Consider the following 22,239-nt stretch of genomic DNA (forward strand, 5'->3'; position numbering starts at 1 on the left):
TTTAATTCAGAAGGGCTTTTGATGAATTATTCTGAGTTCCTGTCTACCTATCATATCCCTGTCACCCTAAGAGAATTTTCTATTGTAATGGATGCGATTCCCAAAGGTGTAATAATGTTGTTTAAAAGTTACACTGATCTTTGTGTGTCCCCTTGCTCATTCTCATTGAATGAAACCATGGTAGGGAAAATATGTTTCTTATCTAGTCCTTCAACCAGGAACAAGAAGGTAAGATCACTGTTCAAGAAAGACATTGCCACTGTCCCATATGTGATCCACTACTGGAGAAGATTTGTCCCAAATATCCAGTGGGAAAAAGTTTGGACCTTATCCTCCAGATACTTGATCACAAACAAACCTTGTGATGTTTGTTTTAAATTGATTCATCGGTGCTATCCCACAAAACATGATTTACAAAGACTGAAAAAAGACATTGATGTTACCTGCTCTTTTTGTGGACTTGTTAGCGAAACACCATGACACCTGTTTTGGAGCTGTCCCTCGACTGTTGTTTTTTGGAAAAATTTGGTTGGATATATTCGAAGTACAATTCTTAAAAACTTTAATTTATTATACAAAGATGTGCTTTTTGGTTTTTTATGATTTCTGCAACTCGGAACTAAAACAGTACCATATTATTAATCTTTTTATCATTTTGGCTAAATTTCATATCCATAAAAGTAAATTTGCGAACAGAAAACCTATTTTCCAACATTATTGAGCTGCGGCAGTGTGTCATGCAGACAGCAGAGGAGCAGCATCGTGAAGCTGTAAGTTAACCAAACGCGCTTAAAACTCGTCATCATTTTATAAAACACTGAAAAAAGTAGATTTTATTTTATAACTCTGATGTTGAGACAAATCCCAAAAGATTCTGTTCAGTTTATTATATTTTCATTGACTCGGTGATTCTGTCAGTGTTTACCGCATGACGGGAATCATAGGGACCTAAAGAAAATAACACCTTAAAACCGGAAGTCACAGTGAAGTCCCGAGTTGTAAATCTTCCAAAGTTCTCAGACCTGTGATTCGGGTCTGACCCGGGTCCAAAGTCCTCAGACCTGTGACTCGGGTCTGACTCGTGTCCAAAATCCTCAGACCTGTGACTCGGGTCTGACCCGGGTCCCCCCCCTCTAATAGTCTCACCAGTAGCAGCTGGTATAAACGCAGTCCTCGCGGCTCGATATGATTGTTTCTGCTCTCCTCATGTCGGTGTCACAACAAAAACACTCCGCCGGAAATCCCGTGACCATATGCGCCGGCATTTCTTTCACAATAAAAGTCTCTTCCTCCAATTGTCTTGTAATTTTTCCGGCAGTTTGGACGCAGCTAGGCGTATCACTGTCCTCCACAGGCAGACAGGAACTACATCCTTCTACAAACAACTTACAATTCTTGAAAACAATTAGCACGTAGAAAATTAATCATTGCTTTTGCAATCAAGTATTGGTTCTCATATTGACCAAACAACGTTTTAACTGAAGATGAAGATATAATAAAACAATATATATAATACAAATATAATAAAGAAATATAATAAAATGTGTGTAACTGTTTCATTAACGCCAAACAAAGTAATTCAAATATAATTTATAATATCAGGTGGAAATGTCGACCTCGTTCCTCTGAAGGACATCAGATGAACAAATCACGACTTTCTCTGGTTTGACCTCCTCGATCCCACACAAAGCCCAAAGAAGAATAATACTGTTTTAAAAACAGAAGTAAAACATTTTTTTACTCAGCAATATTTTTATTAGTTTTTATACAGATTAAAACAGTACAGTGAGCTCTTAGAATGAGATACAAAAGCATCAGAAACCCCCTCCCTCACTCCCTCAAAGCCCCCCAAGAGAGTCTGGATGTTCACTGTGATTAAATATCACATTCTGGAGTTAAAGGACAAGTGCTGGAATTCAGGTTTTATATACCCTGAAATAAAAAGAATCACATGAGGAAAAAAGAAAAAGGAAATCAATTAAATAACAAAAGTAGACAAGTAGCAGAAAATTGCAAAACTACGGAAGAAAGACAATAAGGATTCAAATTGTATGATTACAATATATCACAGATGTTTATTCAAAAAGAAAGAGACCAGGAGAGGAGAGTGCTTCTTTAAATTGATGGGAGTTTCTGAATGTGGTACAGGAAAGGTCCCCACGCCTTTTTGAATTTTTTGTTACAGCCAGTAACCGAGTAGCGAGTCTTCTCAAGGTCTAAACAGGACATAAGGTCCATCAGCCACTGACTGTGTGTGGCGGGGCAGCATCCCTCCACCTCAGGGTTAGGTATGGATTAACCCTGACCCGTCTGGCCAGGAGAGAGGCAAAGGATAGAGTTTAATAGGAGTAAGGTGTGCATCCTCTCCAGCAGTACCAAAAATAGCCACCAAAGGGTTAGGTGCCAAGGTTATGTTCAGGATTTGTGATAAAGTTTTAAAGACCTCTCTCCAAAATGTTTCAAGGCTGGGACATGTCAAGAACATATGGAAAAGAGAGCCTTCACTTAATCTGCTTTTGTCACAGCGATCCACCACAGGATAGAAACGAGATAATTTGGATTTAGGTATGTGAGCGACTTTAAACTGCAGTAGGCAGGGGAGGGCACCGAAAGATGTTGATTTAATGAGCCTGAGGATAGTTTCCCACAGTGTGAAGTCCAGGTCCCGTTCCCAGGCTGCCTTTATTTAGTCTGGGGGGGCGTGTCTTATACCTGTCAGTTTATTGTATTCTATAGAAAGGAGCCCTTAGTGTGTTGGATGCAGAGAGACCACATCGTCAACAAAGCTCGTATCAGACGCTGCAGGAAGCTTTGCACCTGAGATGAAGTGTCTAGCTTCTAAATACCTGAAGAAGAGAGTTTTAGTGAGTTAAATCTTTTGGACATTTGTTTAAAAGATGAGAAATATTTCTCAAGAAATAAATCTGCAGAATGCCTGACCCACCGTCTGAACCTGAAAAGCAAAATCACGAGAAGGAGAGGAATGAGGTTAGGGAGGAACCCCCTAACCCTAGAGAAGAAGGAATAGCTGAGTTAGAGTGTTTCCTAAACTGAGCCCATAATCTCAAAGATCGACTGAAAACAGGATGAACAATTAAACATGTAGAGGGACAGGAAGTGATGAGTTCAGCTCCATACCCCCCCCCCCCCCCCCCCACACACACACACACACACACATGTTACCTAACCCCCACTCTGTTTATTATATGTTTATTATTCTACATGTTTATTAATGGATTTGTTGGATGTTTGGAGCCTTGTCAGGTTAAACCCTTAATATTGATAAAACACAAGCTTTGGTTTTCAATTTCACCCCATTGTTGGAACTTAAAAATAGATATACGTTTAATTGGGATTCTACATCAATAAAAAAATTAGGTGTGAAATTAACAAAGGACATATCTCAACTTTATTCTGAGAATTATATTAAAATATCTGCAAACATAATAGAGGGCTTTGACAGATGGATCCTTTTCTACTTATAATAATAATAATAATAATATCTTTATTTATATAGCACCTTTAAAAACAAATGTTTACAAAGTGCTGTGACAGACAGAGCAAATACAGCAAAACAACAACAGAACAGAAATCAACAGAGAGGGCAAAATTGTAAAAATGCAAAAAACAGGAATAAGACAGATTCAACAGCCAGGTATGGAGAGGCAGTTCAGTACAGTGAAGGAAAATTAGTTTAAAATCAATCAGGAGAGAACAAAATTAAAATTGATGGAGAGCGGGACGACATACTTGGTACCAAAAAATAGTAAATATAACTATGAAGAACACATAAATGTCTTGGTGTATACTTTATTATGTAGCAAGATAAAAGAGCAAAGGGGGCGCTTTCTTAAGCAGGTTGGCCTGTAATGACATGTCGTTTTTACAAATACAGCACATGACGATTCCCCGTCATTTGAAAATCTTTTTTTTATTTTTATTTTTAAAGATTTATTTTTGGGCTTTTTGTGCCTTTAATTGAGAGACAGGACAGTGGATAGAGTTGTAAATCAGGGAGAGAGAGAGTAGGGAATGACATGCGGGAAAGGAGCCACAGGTTAGATTTGAACCCGGGCTGCCCGCTTGGAGGATTATAGCCTCCATACATGGGGCGCGCGCACTAACCACTGCACCACTGCACCACTGCACCACCAGCGCCCCTGAAAATCTTAATTAGACCAGATCAAGCCGTTTCTGAAATCTGCTGTCGACCTATTATCGTCAATAATAGGTAATGATCACTATGGTAACTAAACAGAACCAGGGGTCTGTACTATGAAGCAGGATTTGGGGTTAGAGGTCACTTCAGGGTTAACTCTGGGTTTTCAGTCCTACAAAGGTGGTTCACTTGTTACCTGGGTATATCGCCATGGTAACCTCTGCTGCACACCTAACCTGCTCCAGGTTATTTTGGAGATAAGAGATCAACCTGTGGAAGTCTCCGCCCACTGACCAATCAGATCTCTTGATGGTGGAGGGAGCTGATGAAGAGGGGGGAGGAGGGAGAATGACCCTTCATGTGTTCTGTATAATAACATTATAGTCCGTAAAGTGATTATTTTGAATTGATATCATCCTTCAGCAGAGACTAAAAAAAGCAGCGGAAGCTTTGGGTTGTGTTTTTAAGATGTTAAATGATGAATATCTTCTTATGTCTTTGAATCATATTTTCATATGAATGTTTAGTGTCCCCATGCCGCTCTGTTTGTTATCATCAGAGCTGAACTATAACTTCTCAAACTGTTATACTCTCCACATGAAAGAGTCAGAGACACACATCCAGTTCAGAGAAAAAACAGGCGTTATTATCTTCAGTTCTAAGGTGAACTAACGATGGGACAGAAATATAATAATCTGTAGTTTGGACATTAATACTCTCTGATGTTTCTTTTTTCTGCCAGTTGTCCTTCCTGCATTTGTTCCTGCAGCTGTGTAACTTTAGTCTCTGGGTTTGTTTTAAACCTCTTTATATTATTAATATAGTTTGTTAGATATGACGATCTGCTGACGGGAGACGCAGTGATGATTGTGATAGTTATATGAAGCTAACTCCGCCCCTTTTCTGTGAACACGCTCTCTGAAACTCGAGGGTAACTTATGTTGATAAGTGGCTTCATTAGGGTTAGTGAAGCCAGATCACCCAAAGATACCCTGGGTCTCTTCGTAGTCCAGACCAGGTGTGTTCTGAGGGGAGAATAACAGGTATCCAGGGGTGTTCCACTACGGTAACTAAACAGAACCTGGTCTGACCCGGGTGGTTATGTAAGGTATCAATCAGCCTCAGTTCCTTTAATGTTAGCACGCTCACACATGAATCACCATGGTAACAAGAAAACAACGTGTGCACAAAGTTTCAGTTTAATTAAAAATCAACAACAATAACAAGGTCAAAATTCCAAAACTACGCAAGATTCAGCTGGGTGGTCTCCTAGAAACCACATCACCTAAAGGCAGGTTGCTAGGAGACCATGGGCACAATGCTAGAACCAGCTCCATGGTCAGGATGCCGGGTCGGGTCGGCTGCTAGGTGAACAGTCTGATGGTGGCGTCTGCTCCGGAGGAAAAGACCCAGGGCTGTGTGGGGTGAAAGGTCACGTCCAGAACACCGAGATCATGAGTAATCACATGACCTCTGAGAACCTTCACCGGGACGATCAACGGGTTCTGTAACAGGTCACTGAGGGAGAGAGAGAGCGAGAGAGAGACAGTGATATAGTGACACTATAGGATCAAAAATGTCATAATACTCATCACATTGTGTAATTATACTCTGCCTTGTACTAATAATGAACTGTATATCATAATATAATTAACTGTGTATAATTTATGTAGAATTTGAAACAAGTATGAGTTTATAATCAATATTATCAATGTAAATATCCATTGTAATGTTTTGTACATCCACTGCTTTGGCAACAACAATTTTGATCTGTTCATGCCAATAAAGCAACTTGATAGAGAGACAGTGAGAGAGAGTGAGTGAGAGACAGAGACAGTGAAAGAGAGAGACAGTGAGAGAGAGAGACAGAGACAGTGAGAGAGAGAGTAAAAGACAGTGAGTGAGAGAGAGAGACAGAGAGAGAGAGAGAGTGACAGAGACAGTGAGTGAGAGACAGTGAGAGTGAGAGAGAGACAGAGACAGTGAGAGAGAGAGTGAGTAAAAGACAATGAGAGAGAGAGACAGTGAGAGTGAGAGAGAGAGACAGAGACAGTGAGTGAGAGACAGTGAGAGAGAGACAGAGAGAGTGAGAGACAGTGAGTGAGAGACAGTGAGAGAGAGACAGAGAGAGAGAGAGAGAGAGAGACAGTGAGAGAGAGAGACAGAGACAGTGAGTGAGAGACAGCGAGAGAGACAGCAGTGAGAGAGAGTGAGTAAAAGACAGTGAGAGAGAGAGACAGAGACAGTGAGAGAGAGACAGTGTGTGAGAGTCCATTTTGTGTATTAAGTGTGTATAACAGTGTGTATTACAGTGTGTGTGTATTACAGTGTATGTTACAGTGTGTTTACAGTGTGTGTGTGTTACAGTGTGTATAAGTGTGTATAACAGTGTGTATTACAGTGTGTTTACAGTGTGTTTACAGTGTGTGTGTGTGTGTGTATATATAACAGTGTGTGTTAGTGTGTATTACAGTGTGTATATTACAGGGTGTGTTACAGTGTGTTTACATTGTGCTTACAGTGTGTGTGTGTGTGTGTATAACAGTGTGTGTATTTTACAGTGTGTGTATTACAGTGCATGTTACAGTGTTTACAGTGTGTTTACAGTGTGATACAGTGTGTATAACAGTGTGTGTTTTACAGTGTATGTTACAGTGTGTGTATTAGTGTGTGTGTTAGTGTTTACAGTGTGATACAGTGTATATTACAGTGTGTGTAACAGTGTATATTAAAGTGTGTGTGTTACAGTGTGTGTATATGTGGATTACTTGTAAACAGTCCCGTGGCAGACGATGACAGATCCATCGTCTGATGCTGAAGCAAACAGTGGGTACTGTCTGTGATAGGCCACGCCTCTCACCGCCTTCTTATGGTGTCTGAAGAGAAGAAGAGAACATGACATCATGTTTGTATTATTAAATGTTTCTGAATCCACACTCTCTTTCTATTGGTTGGCCTATCTTGATATGACACTGTGGAAAAAGGTGCCCACTCGATGACCTCGATTATGTCCTGCTGTCTGTCTACACCTGAAATTGTGAGGACCAATAAGGGTTAGGTTATGATATGACGTCACACAGTGTGTAGTCAGAATTCATAGTGTGCAATTTTGTGTATGTGAGAATTTCATGGATGAATACCAAATTGGCCATAACTGATTTGTTATATTCAACTGCTCCACAATGCACTGCGACTGGTGGGGGACAGCCTGCCAACAAGCGACAACAAATAAAAGTAACAGTAAATTCTGCTCAGCAGAAATATCCTGTTTTGGGGCGTCGGAACTCTAGTGGTTATGTCGCGTGGCCGTCTTGTACGGAGGCTCTTGACCTCCAAGCAGGTGGCCCAAGTTCAAGTCTGACTTGTGGCTCCTTTCCCACGTGTTAATCCGCTCTCCCACTCCCTGGTTTCTCGCTCTATTTACTGTCCTCTCAAATTAAGGCAAAAAGCTGAAATATATATATATATATGTTTATGATCCGTGGACCAGGATGAGAACAGCTGCCACCTGTTCGTGTGTATGAGGACAGTATTCCAGAAAGAGACTGAGCAGGTGGAGCCCTTGCAGCATCTGAGGGCTAGATGAACAGCCCTTAGCTTCAGTACATTGACAGGGTCCCTGTGGGCCCAAGCACTGCCCTTGAGTGGTGTGGTTTTGACAAACTGTGAGGGAGAGTCCTACATCAGGCTGGAATGAAGCCCATCATGGTCATGCCTTAAGCATAAATGGCCGTTGTCTTGAAGGGGGTGGATTCAAAAATGTACCCGTCACTCGTTTTTTTTTACCTGCCACTTTTTTACAAGCAGCAAAATGTCATAACATATCAAATCAAGGCTTACAATATTTTAATCATTTACTATTTTATGACAGGGAATTTCCTTTCAACTTTTAAAGAAATACCCTAACCCTAACCCTTCATCTAACTTAACAGAAAAATAAGTAGATTTTACTTTTAGTATTTTGAGGCTGGAAGAGTTTTCCCTAAGTTATGTCCTTAAAGGCTGATTTAGCTTCACCTAAGCTCGACTGAGAGGCAAGATTATCAATGTGTTGTTTTAAAAGTGTATGAGCTTATGAGGAGAGTCCTCACCATCATAAAGGTTTCTGCTGGAAAGAGTTCCATTTAGAAAGACGTTTAAGTTCACTTCTCAGGACGTCGTAGCTTCTAACTGAATCTGAAAGGTTTAGAGTTTTGTTTCTCTCCTATGTTTGTATCCAAGTCTAAATTGTGTTATGTTGCATATGTTGTAACTTTTTATTGTGAAGACCTTGTCTGATATTGAATGTCTTTATTATTGAGTTGAAGAAGTTTTAGCGGAGCTACCATTAACGATAAGGTAGTCAGGAGTCAAAGTATTTACACCCGCTCTTTTGAACACTTGTCACCGCCATGGCCCGCTTCTTTTAATCATCTTGGACTTAAGACAGCGAGGCTCGGTTTAAACACACCTTCAGCAGGTAGACCCGCTGATATTGAGATGCTAATCCGGTCTGCGCTTGGCTAAAGGGACACCGAGTCAAGCCATTTCAGCAGATAGCCTATCACTGTAAACATGACACGAGGAGGAGGCGGAGCCCTGTGGGCCGTATGAACGACTGCCTGAGTCTTTTCATTAAGTCAGAGCTGAACAAGCAGGAGACCGGGGATTCATTTAACGCTGTTTGTTGTCACAAAGCACTCTGTACCCTAACCCTAGCATGAGAGAGGGCTCTCAAATCTTTCCAAGACACTTGCAACTCTATCAGGTATTCATCTGAAGGAAGCACTGAGAAGGTGACCGGGGCTGAGCTGCACCCAAAAAAAGTCACCTGCTCGATGTGGCTGTGCCTGCTGCACTGTCCCATTGAGTTATCCTCAGAGTTTTGCACGATCATGGGATAGCAAATCTCCCCCATATTCCCCAAACTCTGGCAGAAGCTGTCATTGATGGGACATGCTCCTTCAGACCTGCAGTGGTTTCAGCAGAAGTATGCTTCCTCTACCTACCTCTGTCAGGAGGGCTAAGAAGGCAGCCTTAAGGTCGTCAAGGTCTGCCGTTCACTGGTCCGCCTAAGAAGCAAACTTAAGATTCCTTTGCCTTTTTCTACATGTATTCTTATTCTTCTATATACTTTGATCGTCCAGGCTAGAGTTTGGGTCAACCACGGAGCCATGGACAGAAGGGGAGGAGTCAATTGCTCTTGTGAGGTGACACCACCCAAAAGCTGATCCAACCCTCTTCGCCTAGCATCCCTGACTGCACTAGGCATGTAGCTGCAGTTCATGCAGGGATCTTCCGATAGGCCCTCCCCTCACGTGTTGGAGGCAGAGGCAAGAGGGACAGAGGTCATGATTGTATTTGAGCTGCAGAGGTGCCAGGCATGCTGTACAACAATGATTGCTAGGCATGGGGAATGCTGCCAACAATGACCAAAAACCAAATAAACAAGCTAAACTGGGAATGAAGGAGAGCAAACACTGTCCATCCCAACCATTTCTTAGGGAAAAGAACACATGGTACAATGACTGCTGTAACCAAAAGTTGTGCTCCAGTGAACTACTAAGAAGTTAATACAACGCACCCCATGCTGGGAGTGGTAGTGCAAACATATGGCATCACTCTCACGTTCTTTGGAAAACTCAAGCTTCTCTACCATGGCAAGGTGGCAACCCAAAAAAGAAGAGCTAAGCTGCTAAAACCACCATTGTTATCAAATATACTGAGTTGGCCTGCAGAGAAAGAAAGCACTGTTGCCAACTACGGAAGAGAGATTATACGTACGCTTATGTTGGTCACAGGGCTACCAGCTACAAGTTAATGCTACATGATAGTCCAACACATGCAAGTGAAAATAAGTGAAGGAACAGGTCCTCTGATGACACCGGAAGACATAGCTTGGTGGGGGGCCTTAAGGGGTCACAGGTGAGGTAAATGGTGTCATTTAAGCCTGAATTTCATGAACGCTGAAATAGAACTGACTGATTCATTGATAGGTGTGAGAATAATTGACAGGTGTGTACCGTAGCATCTTGTAGGGTTTAGTTGAGAGGTCGAGGTCAAACCAGCTGAGTCTGCAGTCATAGCTCCCACAGATCACATGATCACCTGCGGACAGACACAAAGGTGAGCACAGGCCCTTCCCCCTCCAGTGATGTCACCTCTGTAGTATAATATGAATTATATGTTTCATGTTCATCTGGTTCCATAGTACGCCTGGCTTACCTGCAGGGTGGACGGCCATGCTGGAGATCCACTTGGAGTTGGCTTGTAGTTTTTTGGTCATTTCTTGTTTGACAAGGTTGTAGATCCGGACGGAGCGCTGCGTTGCCACAAAGAAGTAGGGCCTAACAGGGTGGAAGGATACGGTCTGCACTAGGCCTTTGTTCTTCCTGAAAGGGTTCTGGCTCCGCCTCCGGCTCACCTGGTGGATCAACACCTGCAAATTGCTTGAGTGATCAGGCATCACAGAGGCCAGGTAGTCTCCTTTGGCATGCCACGTCACCTGCTGGACGGCCTGCAAAGACAAAACATAAAAGTTAGTCCAGGTCAGGTCCCCTGATGAGTAACCTTTGATTCAACAGGCGTGTCCTCTCACTTTTGGGTGCTGGATTCTGAGGCGGATCCCTTGGTTAAGCTCCTCCCCCTCTGCATCACTCCAGGTGACTATACCCGCTCCCTCCATAAGCTCCGTCTCCTGTTGACTCGACAAGAGACGTTCTGATGAAGAGACTACCTGTCTGTCTGCCAGAGATGGAGACAGGATCAGCACCGCCGAGTCCCTAAAAAACACACCCACACAATATTTAGGCTAATCTGCATTTTTTCTCTCTCTTTTTTTTTTTTAAATGATCAGTTTGAAATTTATTGTGGGAGAGAGAGAGAGAGAGACAGGCAGGTGGAGAGACAGACAGGTCCTTACAGGGCAACCGCTAATAAACAGACAGATGGGTTTGGGTTCCAGGCGACACTCTTCACGGGACCGCCCACCTGGATGGTCTTCATACAGCGAGACGAACACACCTCCCAGAACCTCACAGACCCGTCATCACTACCTGCACAGGTAAACACACAAGATTCACAGGTTAGTCCTGATGTAGTTAATGAAGACACCTGAGCAGGTAAACTGTTTAATAAGATGACATCGTCATCGAGTTTGATACCTGAGGCGAGCCACTGTCCTGATGGAGACACGCTAATGGACCGAACCAGACCAGTGTGACCACGATACACCTGTAAACACACACATATTATTAACACACACATGTCGTCATTAGTGTCGTGTCCTAAACGCGTCTATCTTCAAAACAAACCAACATGGTTCAGCGTTTTCTCGCTCCCCGTCCTAAACGCTAAAATGCCGTCAGTGTGTGTGTGTTTTATTGTGTGTGTGTGTGTGTGTGTGTGTGAGTGCGTGTACCAGCGACTGTGTGGTGGGAAACGGCTGCAGGTCTTTGGGTTTAGGCAGTTTTGGTATCAGATCCTCTGGATTGACGTTGACCTACAGGTAGACAGACAGACAGACCAGTTATTTACTAGACAGATATTGGTGTGTTCTGATTGGCTGCAGACAGTCAGTAAGACATGTACCCTCATCTTCCTCTGGCGGGGGCACAGGTAGAGGTCGAGGCAGCGCTCAAACCTCTCGTGGATGAATCGAGGGAATGCCGGAACATGACGCAGGCTGGAGAACGAGCGAGGAACAAACGGGAACTTCCTGTCTATCGGATCCTGCTGCTCCCACAGAGCCCGCTGGGGGAAGAGAGAGAGAGAGAGAGAATGGTGGGTGAGACAGGTGTTTCATTCCAGGTCTCTTAAAATGCTTCCTTGACTTTTTCTTGGTCCCTCCTACCAGTGACGAAAAGAGGGGAAAAAAAGGTGTAGAGATATGGACAGGTAAACAGACAGACAGGTAGACAAACAGGTAAACAGACAGACAGGTAGACAAACAGGTAAACAGACAGACAGGTAGACAAACACGTAAACAGACAGACAGGTAGACAAACAGGTAAACAGACAGACAGGTAGACAAACACGTAAACAGACAGACAGGTAGACAAACAGGTAAACAGACAGACAGGTAGACAAACAGGTAAACAGACAGACAGGTAGACAAACACGTAAACAGACAGACAGGTAGACAAACAGGTAAACAGACAGACAGGTAGACAAACAGGTAAACAGACAGACAGGTAGACAGACGGACAGGTAGACAGACGGACAGGTAGAAAAACACGTAAACAGACAGGTACACAGGTAAACAGACAGACAGGTAGACAGACGTAAGAACAAACAGGTAAACAGGTAGACAAACAGGTAGACAGACAGGTAAACAGACAGACAGGTTGAAAAACATGTAAACAGACAGACAGGTAGACAAACACGTTTAAACAGATAGACAGACAAACAGGTAGACAGACGTAAGAACAAACAGGTAAACAGGCAGACAGGTAGACAGACCTAAGAACAAACAGGTAAACAGACAGGTAGACAAACAGGTAAACAGACAGACAGGTAGACAGACGTAAGAACAAACAGGTAAACAGACAGACAGGTAGACAGACGTAAGAACAAACAGGTAAACAGGCAGACAGGTAGACAGACGTAAGAACAAACAGGTAAACAGGCAGACATGTTTAAACAGATAGACAGGCAGACAAACAGGTAGACAGACGTAAGAACAAACAGGTAGACAGACAGACACACAGGTAAACAGACAGACAGACGTAAGAACAAACAGGTGACCTGGCTCAGGCGTCTCACCTCCTCGTCGGTGAACATGTACTCAGGTGGGGGGTTGTAGGACTCGTGGTGACCTGGCAGACGGATTTTCGGGGCGGGCAGATGCATCCTATGCTTGGCGAGGATGGAGGTGTCCTCACTGGCCCAGAGGTCGTAGTAGCGCCCCCTGGTGTCCTGGTCATCTCTGCGTGGTTTAATCCAGCCCATCTTAATGGCGTGGACAAGTTTGGACACTTTTTCCTTCTCAAGCAGAGACGGGATGAACGAGCGTTTATCCGCTGGCCGGTTGGTGACCGGGTGCAGCATCACATCCTGACTGAAGAACTCCACCTGAGGCTGGCAGTGGGGACAAGAGTAGCTGTTAAACACTTACTCTGGAAAGGGGCGGAGCTTGGCGCAGGTTACGTGGGCTTACCTGGTACTCATTGAAATTGACATCTCCAAACTGTCCCATCTGCAGTCGCTTTACCAACTCCACCTGCTCATCGGACAGCACCATGTCACTTCCTGTCTGCTTGTCCTGAACGGTTCTCCTATAAACACAAAAGCAGCGTTTAGCTTAGCATCGTTAGAGTCCCCTCCTTCCACTGGTGCAGAAGCTAGCCTTATGCTAGCATACTCACCAGTAGTCAGGGTTCTCCATTTTGTCCAGGAAGTCGTCAAGCTCATCCTTGTTCCTGATTGGTTTGTAGATCTTCTTCCCGTCAAGGTCGTAACCGATGTGAGGGAAGTCTTTGTACCAATCCATGGGGATGTTCCCCACTGTGTTCCTGATGTCCTGTAGAACCAACACAACATAGCGAACCGTCAGAACAAACACAACATAGCGAACCATCAGAACAAACACAACATAGAGAACCATCAGAACAAACACAACATAGAGAACCATCAGAACAAACACAACATAGAGAACCATCAGAACAAACACAACATAGAGAACCATCAGAACAAATACAACATAGAGAACCATCAAAGATAACAAGCATCAAGGATCAGAGAGAACAATCATCAAGGATCAGAGAGAACAAACATCAAAGATCATAGAGAACATTTCAGAGGTCTGTACAGAACCCATGAGAACCTGTCTTACCTCTTCATCTGAAGAGTCGTGTTTGTACTCGTCTTCTTTCTGTTCTGTTACTTCTTTCTCTTCTGTTACTCCTTCCTCCTCTTCTTCCTCCTCCTCTTCCTCCTCCTCCTGCAGGCAGAACACAAACAGGTGAAGTTCTAGAGGAGAACAGTTATGGGTCCCCCACGCCCTCTAACCAGCCAATCGTCTGTGTCGGTCTAACCCTAACCCCTACCTGCTGAGCCTGCTTTTGCTCCTCCTTCAGACCTTCATCATTATCCTCTTCCTTCTCTTCGTCGTCTTCGTCACTGTCACTCCCAGAATCCTCCAGTCCAGAGAAGACGCTGTCCTCGCTGTCAGACAGATCTCCATCCTCCTCCTCCTCAGAAACTTTGTTGTTGAAGATAAAGACCTGGAGAAGAACACAGACACTCAGACTCCCCAAACCAAATGCCACACAAAAAACAGACGATTTAAGGAGCGCTGTGTTTAAAGATAACGAGCTTCCACAGGTGACTACATATAAATACAGGTGACTACATATAAATACAGGCGACTACATATAAATACAGGCGACTATAGATAACTACAGGCGACTACAGATAACTACAGGTGACTACAGATAACTACAGGTGACTACATATAAATACAGGCGACTACAGATAACTACATATAAATACAGGCGACTATAGATAACTACAGGCGACTACAGATAACTACAGGTGACTACAGATAACTACAGGTGACTACATATAAATACAGGTGACTACAGATAACTACATATAAATACAGGTGACTACAGATAACTACAGGTGACTACATATAAATACAGGCGACTACAGATAACTACAGGTGACGACAGAAAACTACAGGTGACTACAGATAACTACAGGTGACGACAGAAAACTACATATAAATACAGGTGACTACATATAAATACAGGTGACTACATATAAATACAGGTGACTACATATAACTACAGACAACAGGTAACTACAGGTGACTACAAGTAACTACAGATAACTACATGGTTGAACTTGAAGACCTCTTCACCTTTATTTAGTTTTACCTGTGCTGTAGCTTCACCTGTGGTTATTTTACCTGTGCTGTAGCTTCACCTGTGTTTAGTTTTACCTGTGCTGTAGCTTCACCTGTGGTTATTTTAAACATGACAGCTACTTTAATACCTTTGTGTCTTATTGTGAGTCATGTTAGTCAGATACAGACAGAACACTCCGGGATTTCTCCTAAATGAAGGCTTTGCACGACCCGCGTGCTTGTGCATGAACTATACCTGTCCGAAGCGTGCCAGGGCCAAAGAAGTGTACGGAGCACTCACACTGGTCAACCGAACTGGACTTTAGCGGTGAAGTGTGCTTCGGCACGGTACAGATTGCCAGCAGTGACTACACGGACCTGAGTTCCTGCTTCCATCTACAAACTCGTCATATTATGTATCTCTAACTTGTTACCTGTCTGCTCACGTTAACGGGTCACCTGTGGGTGTGTGCAACCTCAGAATGACTCGACCTGGTCTCCGGTTCGGTTCGGTTCGGCCCTCCGAAGTTCAGATGAACACGTTTAACATGTTACAACGTGTTTAAATCTCCTCACTCCTGTTAGCATGCTAACAGCTAACAGGTTACACACAGTTTGTGTTTGTTCGTGTCTCACCTCCACGTCCTTCTGCTCCTCTTCCTCTTGCTCCTCTTTACTCCTCTTCTTCGCACTCTTTTCTTGGACTTTCTTCATCTTTTCTATCTTTTCGCTCCGCGTGTTTTCGCTGCTGGTCCCCTCCATCACAGCACGTGGGAACATGCGCAGTACCACGTCCGTGACGTCACAGTATGAGGGATTGTACGTACTGGCGCCATCTGGTGGTCAAAACCTTTGTCTGCTGCTGACTTTTCCATCGCCAAACTACCTTACATAAAAGTACCCAAAAATAAATAATGACGTCACAGCCTGAGGGGGTTCTACTGGCGCCATCTGGTGGTCAAAACCTGAATAAATAAATAATGACGTCACAGCCTGAGGGGGAAACAGGTCAATTACTGTTTTTATTATTATTTTATTTTTTTAACATTTGGTAGGGGGTATTATTATGAATCAGTTTTAGAGTGTGTGTGTGTGTGTGTGTGTGTGTGTGTGTGTGTGTGTGTGTGTGTGTGTACCCTGAAGTAAATGAAGTCCTGCAGTTACACTCCGGCAGTTCTTATATTCTTACATGCTACTGGCCTGTATCAGAAGATATTAATTAAGTACACACTCCTAGACTGTGGAGGGCAGCACTAGACTCTAAAGTGTAGAGTCTATGGTACAGCCTGCCGGAAATTCATTAGAAGAAGAAGAAGACAATGTGATGTCATCACAGCGCGACATTCAGCTGTTTACGCAGTTGATTGTTTAGTGGAATTTGTCGGAGTTTTGCTCTGCAGAGTTTGATTTGAATAAAGTTTTTAGAAACACGTGACGACCACCTGGACCCGACATAGTCCCGGACCAGCAGCGAGCCGTCTGTGAGCCGTATCAGTGTGTCCTTTTGTGGGGATCTCTCCGTGTATCGGACGGTGTTAGCAGCAGGCTAGCTGTTAGCTTCGTTAGCTCAGAGTTTCTGGGATAATCCGGGGTTTCCGTCATGGAGTATCCCGGAGGAGGGGGGGCGGTGCTCAGCAGCGGGACCGTCCCGGCCTTTCTCACCAAACTGTGGACCCTGGTGGAGGACCCGGACACGGACCCGCTGATCTGCTGGAGCCCGGTAACCCCGTTAGCTTAGTTTAGCTAACAGCTATGTATAATTAGCTTTAGCATGTTTCATGCGTATCTAAAATAAAAGATTATAAATACAAATCTAATTGTAATTAAAGTGGATTTAATCTTTAAACAGCTTAAGTCCTATCTGTAAATATGATAAATTTATTTATTTCATCACTTTGATCACTTTCCAAAGTCTTTTATTTTGAAAATTCCACTATTTTCAAAATAAAATACATTCAATATTATAAACTAAAAGGTGTCTCTGTGTCTCAGAGTGGGTCCAGTTTCCATGTGTTCGATCAGGGTCGGTTCTCCAAAGAAGTTCTACCAAAGTTCTTCAAACACAACAACATGGCCAGCTTCATCAGACAGCTCAACATGTGTGAGTGTACATCCTGTGACATCATCAGTGCTGACATCATCAGTGCTGACATCATCAGTGCTGACATGTGTGTGTGTCTCTCTCTCTGTGTGTCTCAGACGGGTTCCGTAAGGTGGTTCACATCGAGCAGGGCGGTTTGGTGAAACCTGAGAGAGATGACACCGAGTTCCAACATCCATTCTTCATCAGAGGACAAGAACACCTGCTGGAGAACATTAAACGCAAAGTCACCACCGTACGTCACACCTGTACACCCTAGTATACACCTGCTCTTGCATCTGTTCTCTCCCGTATACCTGTTCTCTCCTGTTTACATCTACAGCACCCACGCGTCCCACCTGACGGGCCCTTTAGGTGTTCCTAGTGTCAGTACCTGTTCCTATGCTCCATCCATTTGAATAGTGTAATATACCGTGGTATAATACTGCCCGCCTCCATACACCTGTAGTTCACACCTTTATCTCTTTTTGTTCTCTACAGTAACAGATCTCTGTAGTAGCTTTGGTCTCCATGGTAACATAATCTCTGCTGTGATTGGTCCAGGTGTCGTCAGTGCGTCAGGAGGAGGTGAAGGTGTCATCACACGAGGTGAACAAGATCCTGACTGACGTGCAGGTGATGAAGGGAAGACAGGAAACCATCGACTCCAGGATCATCGCCATGAGACAGTAAGAGACCGTGAGAACTACACGTGTGTGTGTTAATAATGATCTGATGTGTGTGTCTGTCTGTTAATAATGATCTGATGTGTGTGTCTGTCTGTCTGTTAATAATGATCTGATGTGTCTGTCTGTCTGTCTGTTAATAATGATCTGATGTGTCTGTCTGTCTGTTAATAATGATCTGAAGTGTCTGTCTGTCTGTTAATAATGATCTGGTGTGTGTGTGTGTGTGTTTGTGTGTCAGTGAGAACGAGGCTTTGTGGAGAGAAGTTGCCAGCCTGAGACAGAAACACACTCACCAACAGAAGGTCGTCAACAAGGTAATAAACCATCACACAATGCAACACAATGATCTATGACATGTAGCTATATTCTGACTACTCTAGATCTATGACATGTACATACATTCTGACTGCTCTAGATCTATGACATGGACATACATTCTGACTGCTCTAGATCTATGACATGGACATACATTCTGACTGCTCTAGATCTATGACATGTAGATACATTCTGACAGACAGCTCAAGATCTATGACATGTAGATACATTCTGATTGCTCTAGATCTATGACATGTACATACATTCTGACTGCTCTAGATCTATGACATGTAGATACATTCTGACACCTCTAGCTCTATGACATGTACATACATTCTGACTGCTCTAGATCTGTGACATGTACATACATTCTGACTGCTCTGACATGTAGATACATTCTGACACCTCTAGATCTATGACATGTATATACATTCTGACTACTCTGACATGTATATACATTCTGACACCTCTAGATCTATGACCTCTCTCTCTACAGTTGATACAGTTCCTGGTGTCTCTCGTCCAGACTAACAGGATTTTGGGGGTGAAGAGGAAAATGTAAGTAGACACAAACATCACAGCTGAGGTCAAACCTCCATCACTGATAGGACTACAGAGGTCTGATAATACAACACCAATAACCACACTGTATTTATTGTGCAGGCCTCTGATGCTGAATGACTCAAGCTCCGCCCACTCCATGCCTAAATACAGTCGGCCATTGTCATTGGAGCACATGCAGGTAAGCGGTCAGTGACTCGCCTGTGTAATGTGGAGTCAATAATTAGAGTGTGTTGCATTAACATTTGTTTTCACACATACGGAAATCTCCTGAAAAACTTCGGACATTAGTCTACCTGGAGGGTCTTTAGGCTATATGTGAACACAAACAGCTAAATGTTTCTCTCTTCACCCGGAGTTTCTCCTCCAGCCTCCTCGTATTTATTCTGCAGAAAGTCAGAGTGAGCTGAGAACGCAGCAGGATATAAGAATTCACCTGGAGCCAACAGGAAGAGAATGAATGTTGTAAACAGTGACTGCATAAAGTGTCTGTACGCCACCTCTACGATCTCCTTGCTCTAATGAACCTGCTGCATTGTGTTTCCTGTTCGTCAGTATGTTGTTCCGCGTTGTTTTTTTTACGTCACGTCCTACCTCGGGAGACCCCCCCCCCCCCTGACAGGGATAGTCTCCCCCCACCCACCCAGCTATAGATGAAAATATACGCCTCTGTTTGTTTGTTTTTGTTCTCAGGCAGCAGCCAGTTTGTTCTCAGCAACCTCCCCGGTGACTTCCGGACCAGTCATATCCGACATCACAGACTTAGCCACGCCCACTGCACAGGATGTGGTCAGTGATTGGACAGAGGCAGGGTGAGAACCAATGACATTGTATATTTATCAGCAGGGGAACATGAAAGGATGAGTGAACAGAGAAGAAGGATGGGGTTAGTTAACACCTCACAAATCTACCTGAGGACAGGTGATTGACCCGTGTTTCCTGTGAGGACCAAATATGAGTGATTATATTAATTATAATAGTAATCCAATCAAAACACACATTTAAACTGAATAAAGAACTCAATTTACTTTGTTAAAATCTAATATTTAAACTTCTTCATGTCATTCAGATTCTTTAAAAAGAACAAACACCGACAGCCGCTGCTTTATATAGGTGGCACTTATCAGGTGACTGCTCTCATAGCCAACAGGCAGTCTGCATTCTTCTCCTCTGATTGGTCAGATTGATCAGCAAGCAGTCGATAACAGCCCATCCTGTTTCCCAAGCAGAGAAAGCCAATCAGGTGTCAAGCAGGAGCCGTCCAGCCCTGATGAGGAGGTGGTTTCTGTGCTTGAGGGTGGAGCTACACAAGCAGACACACCCCTCTCCCCCACCACCTTCATCAACTCCATCCTACTGGAGAACGAGACACAGCCAACGCCCAGCAGCTCCTCCCCCACAACAGGTAACAGCTCCTCCCCCACAACAGGTAACAGCTCCTCCCCCACAACAGCTAACAGTTCCTCCCCCACAAAAGGTAACAGCTCCTCCCCCACAACAGCTAACAGCTCCTCCCCCACAAAAGGTAACAGCTCCTCCCCCACAACAGGTAACAGCTCCTCCCCCACAAAAGGTAACAGCTCCTCCCCCACAACAGCTAACAGCTCCTCCCCCACAAAAGGTAACAGCTCCTCCCCACAACACCTAACAGCTCCTCCCCCACAAAAGGTAACAGCTCCTCCCCCACAAAAGGTAACAGCTCCTCCCCACAACACCTAACAGCTCCTCCCCCACAACAGGTAACAGCTCCTCCCCACAACACCTAACAGCTCCTCCCCACAACACCTAACAGCTCCTCCCCCACAAAAGGTAACAGCTCCTCCCCCACAACAGGTAACAGCTCCTCCCCACAACAGCTAACAGCTCCTCCCCCACAACACCTAACATCTCCTCCCCCACAACAGCTAACAGCTCCTCCCCACAACACCTGACAGCTCCTCCCCCACAAAAGGTAACAGCTCCTCCCCACAACATCTGACAGCTCCTCCCCCACAACACCTAACAGCTCCTCCCCACAACAGCTAACAGCTCCTCCCCCACAACACCTGACAGCTCCTCCCCCACAACACCTAACAGCTCCTCCCCACAACAGCTAACAGCTCCTCCCCCACAAGACCTGACAGCTCCTCCCCACAACAGCTAACAGCTCCTCCCCACAACACCTAACAGCTCCTCCCCCACAACAGCTAACAGCTCCTCCCCCACAAGACCTGACAGCTCCTCCCCCACAACAGCTAACAGCTCCTCCCCACAACAGCTAACAGCTCCTCCCCCACAACAGCTAACAGCTCCTCCCCACAACACCTAACAGCTCCTCCCCACAACACCTAACAGCTCCTCCCCCACAACAGCTAACAGCTCCTCCCCACAACAGCTAACAGCTCCTCCCCCACAACAGCTAACAGCTCCTCCCCACAACACCTAACAGCTCCTCCCCCACAACAGCTAACAGCTCCTCCCCCACAAGACCTGACAGCTCCTCCCCCACAACACCTAACAGCTCCTCCCCCACAACAGCTAACAGCTCCTCCCCACAACACCTGACAGCTCCTCCCCCACAACAGCTAACAGCTCCTCCCCCACAACAGCTAACAGCTCCTCCCCACAACAGCTAACAGCTCCTCCCCCACAACAGCTAACAGCTCCTCCCCCACAACAGCTAACAGCTCCTCCCCCACAACAGGTAACAGCTCTTCCCACTGGTTTTAGCGGGAAGAAGGCGTAAGCCCTAGTGGTGCAATGGTCATAACAGTCAGTACTGTTGTACTTAGAACACCCAGAAAAGACTGACTTAGCTTAACAGGCGTTGACCTGCTGGTGGCTCCTGGTTGGTAAAGTTGTGAGCAGTGATTGGTTCATTCTGCTTGATTCAGATTTTGTCTGACTCTCTTAATTCTCTTCTCTTTGCGCTTTTAGTCAGCCCCGTTATTCTGCTGAGCCCTGTCTCCACTGGGCCAGTCCCACCGACAGCAGGCAGCCAATCACCTTCTTCTACCCGAAGCTCAGACTCCACCCCTCGCAACACTAAAGCTCAACAAGAATGTCAGACCATCGCCTGTATCGACAGGTAAGTCTTCTATACATCTGTTGAAATGCTGGTGCATTTACCACCGTTAACTTCCCACTACAGTTATATCTGCCCCGTATAGCTATAAGCTGCATGGTGCTGCCCCTACCCGGCCCTACAGCTGATATAACTACCCCTTACTGTCATAGCTGCCCCTACCCCGGCCCTACCTGCTGATATAACTACCCCTTACTGTCTTAGCTGCCCCTACCCTGGCCCTACAGCTGATATAACTACCCCTTACTGTCATAGCTGCTGCCCTTCCTGACCAAGCAGGAGAACATTTACCCATAATGCATTGTGTAATTTAAGGCGTTTCTGAAGTGGGTGTTGATGTGTTCAGGTCTCTCCTGTCCTGTTGAATGTCTTCCTGTCAGGTGTGAATCTTTTGAACGACAGGTGTGTTATTAACACCCCTGTGCTTCCCCCAGGCCCTGCCCCCCTCCTTCTGCAGGTGGACATTCACCTGATGTTTGGCACTTCCTATCAACAGGGTGTGAATCAGTAACTCTATAGATCATTTCAAGAATCTGTCAATTT

The 22,239-nt window shown here is 44.6% G+C and overlaps 2 protein-coding genes across 5 annotated transcripts; one reads left to right on the forward strand and one right to left on the reverse strand.

Annotated features, from left to right (window-relative positions):
• Positions 1-5,340: 5,340 nt before the first annotated feature.
• On the reverse strand, positions 5,341-15,788 carry bop1 (BOP1 ribosomal biogenesis factor). Of its 3 annotated transcripts, none has more exons than XM_061059584.1 (15): positions 15,624-15,788; positions 14,185-14,361; positions 13,971-14,057; positions 13,504-13,658; positions 13,296-13,413; positions 12,902-13,216; positions 11,729-11,890; positions 11,559-11,639; positions 11,302-11,371; positions 11,061-11,193; positions 10,737-10,920; positions 10,364-10,655; positions 10,162-10,246; positions 6,928-7,035; positions 5,341-5,677 (listed from the first exon to the last, which is right to left on the reverse strand). In XM_061059584.1, the coding sequence occupies exons 1-15, from the start codon at positions 15,765-15,767 to the stop codon at positions 5,524-5,526; spliced, it is 2,265 nt and encodes a 754-aa protein (XP_060915567.1). In that variant the 5' UTR covers positions 15,768-15,788; the 3' UTR covers positions 5,341-5,523. The 3 variants fall into 3 exon arrangements, with proteins under 3 accessions (XP_060915567.1, XP_060915566.1, XP_060915565.1); XM_061059583.1 differs by having other exon boundaries at positions 13,971-14,075; XM_061059582.1 differs by having other exon boundaries at positions 13,971-14,078.
• A 507-nt stretch (positions 15,789-16,295) lies between these two features.
• hsf1 (heat shock transcription factor 1) lies at positions 16,296-22,239 on the forward strand. Of its 2 annotated transcripts, none has more exons than XM_061059199.1 (11): positions 16,296-16,707; positions 16,980-17,088; positions 17,187-17,323; positions 17,632-17,756; positions 17,995-18,070; positions 18,568-18,629; positions 18,735-18,813; positions 19,326-19,444; positions 19,859-20,037; positions 21,549-21,699; positions 22,131-22,239. In XM_061059199.1, exons 1-11 carry the CDS (start codon positions 16,588-16,590, stop codon positions 22,213-22,215), a joined length of 1,242 nt encoding a protein of 413 aa, XP_060915182.1. In that variant the 5' UTR covers positions 16,296-16,587; the 3' UTR covers positions 22,216-22,239. The 2 variants fall into 2 exon arrangements, with proteins under 2 accessions (XP_060915182.1, XP_060915183.1); XM_061059200.1 differs by having other exon boundaries at positions 19,862-20,037; positions 22,131-22,233.

Source organism: Labrus mixtus, chromosome 16, assembly GCF_963584025.1.
Source record: "Labrus mixtus chromosome 16, fLabMix1.1, whole genome shotgun sequence".
In the NCBI taxonomy this organism is placed as follows: domain Eukaryota; kingdom Metazoa; phylum Chordata; class Actinopteri; order Labriformes; family Labridae; genus Labrus; species Labrus mixtus.

Bases quoted from the DNA above. Each gene is read 5' to 3' on its own strand.
- hsf1 (XM_061059199.1), top strand. From the start codon at position 16,588: ATGGAGTATCCCGGAGGAGGGGGGGCGGTGCTCAGCAGCGGGACCGTC. The intron at 18,071-18,567 runs GTAATAAACCAT...CTCTCTCTACAG, and splicing joins AACAGAAGGTCGTCAACAAG to TTGATACAGTTCCTGGTGTC. The intron at 18,814-19,325 runs GTAAGCGGTCAG...TTTTGTTCTCAG, and splicing joins TGTCATTGGAGCACATGCAG to GCAGCAGCCAGTTTGTTCTC.
- bop1 (XM_061059582.1), bottom strand. From the start codon at position 15,767: ATGTTCCCACGTGCTGTGATGGAGGGGACCAGCAGCGAAAACACGCGG. The intron at 11,372-11,558 runs GTACACGCACTC...GTGTGTTTACAG, and splicing joins TTCCCACCACACAGTCGCTG to GTGTATCGTGGTCACACTGG. The intron at 7,036-10,161 runs GTACACACCTGT...TCTTCTCTTCAG, and splicing joins AAACCCTACAAGATGCTACG to ACACCATAAGAAGGCGGTGA.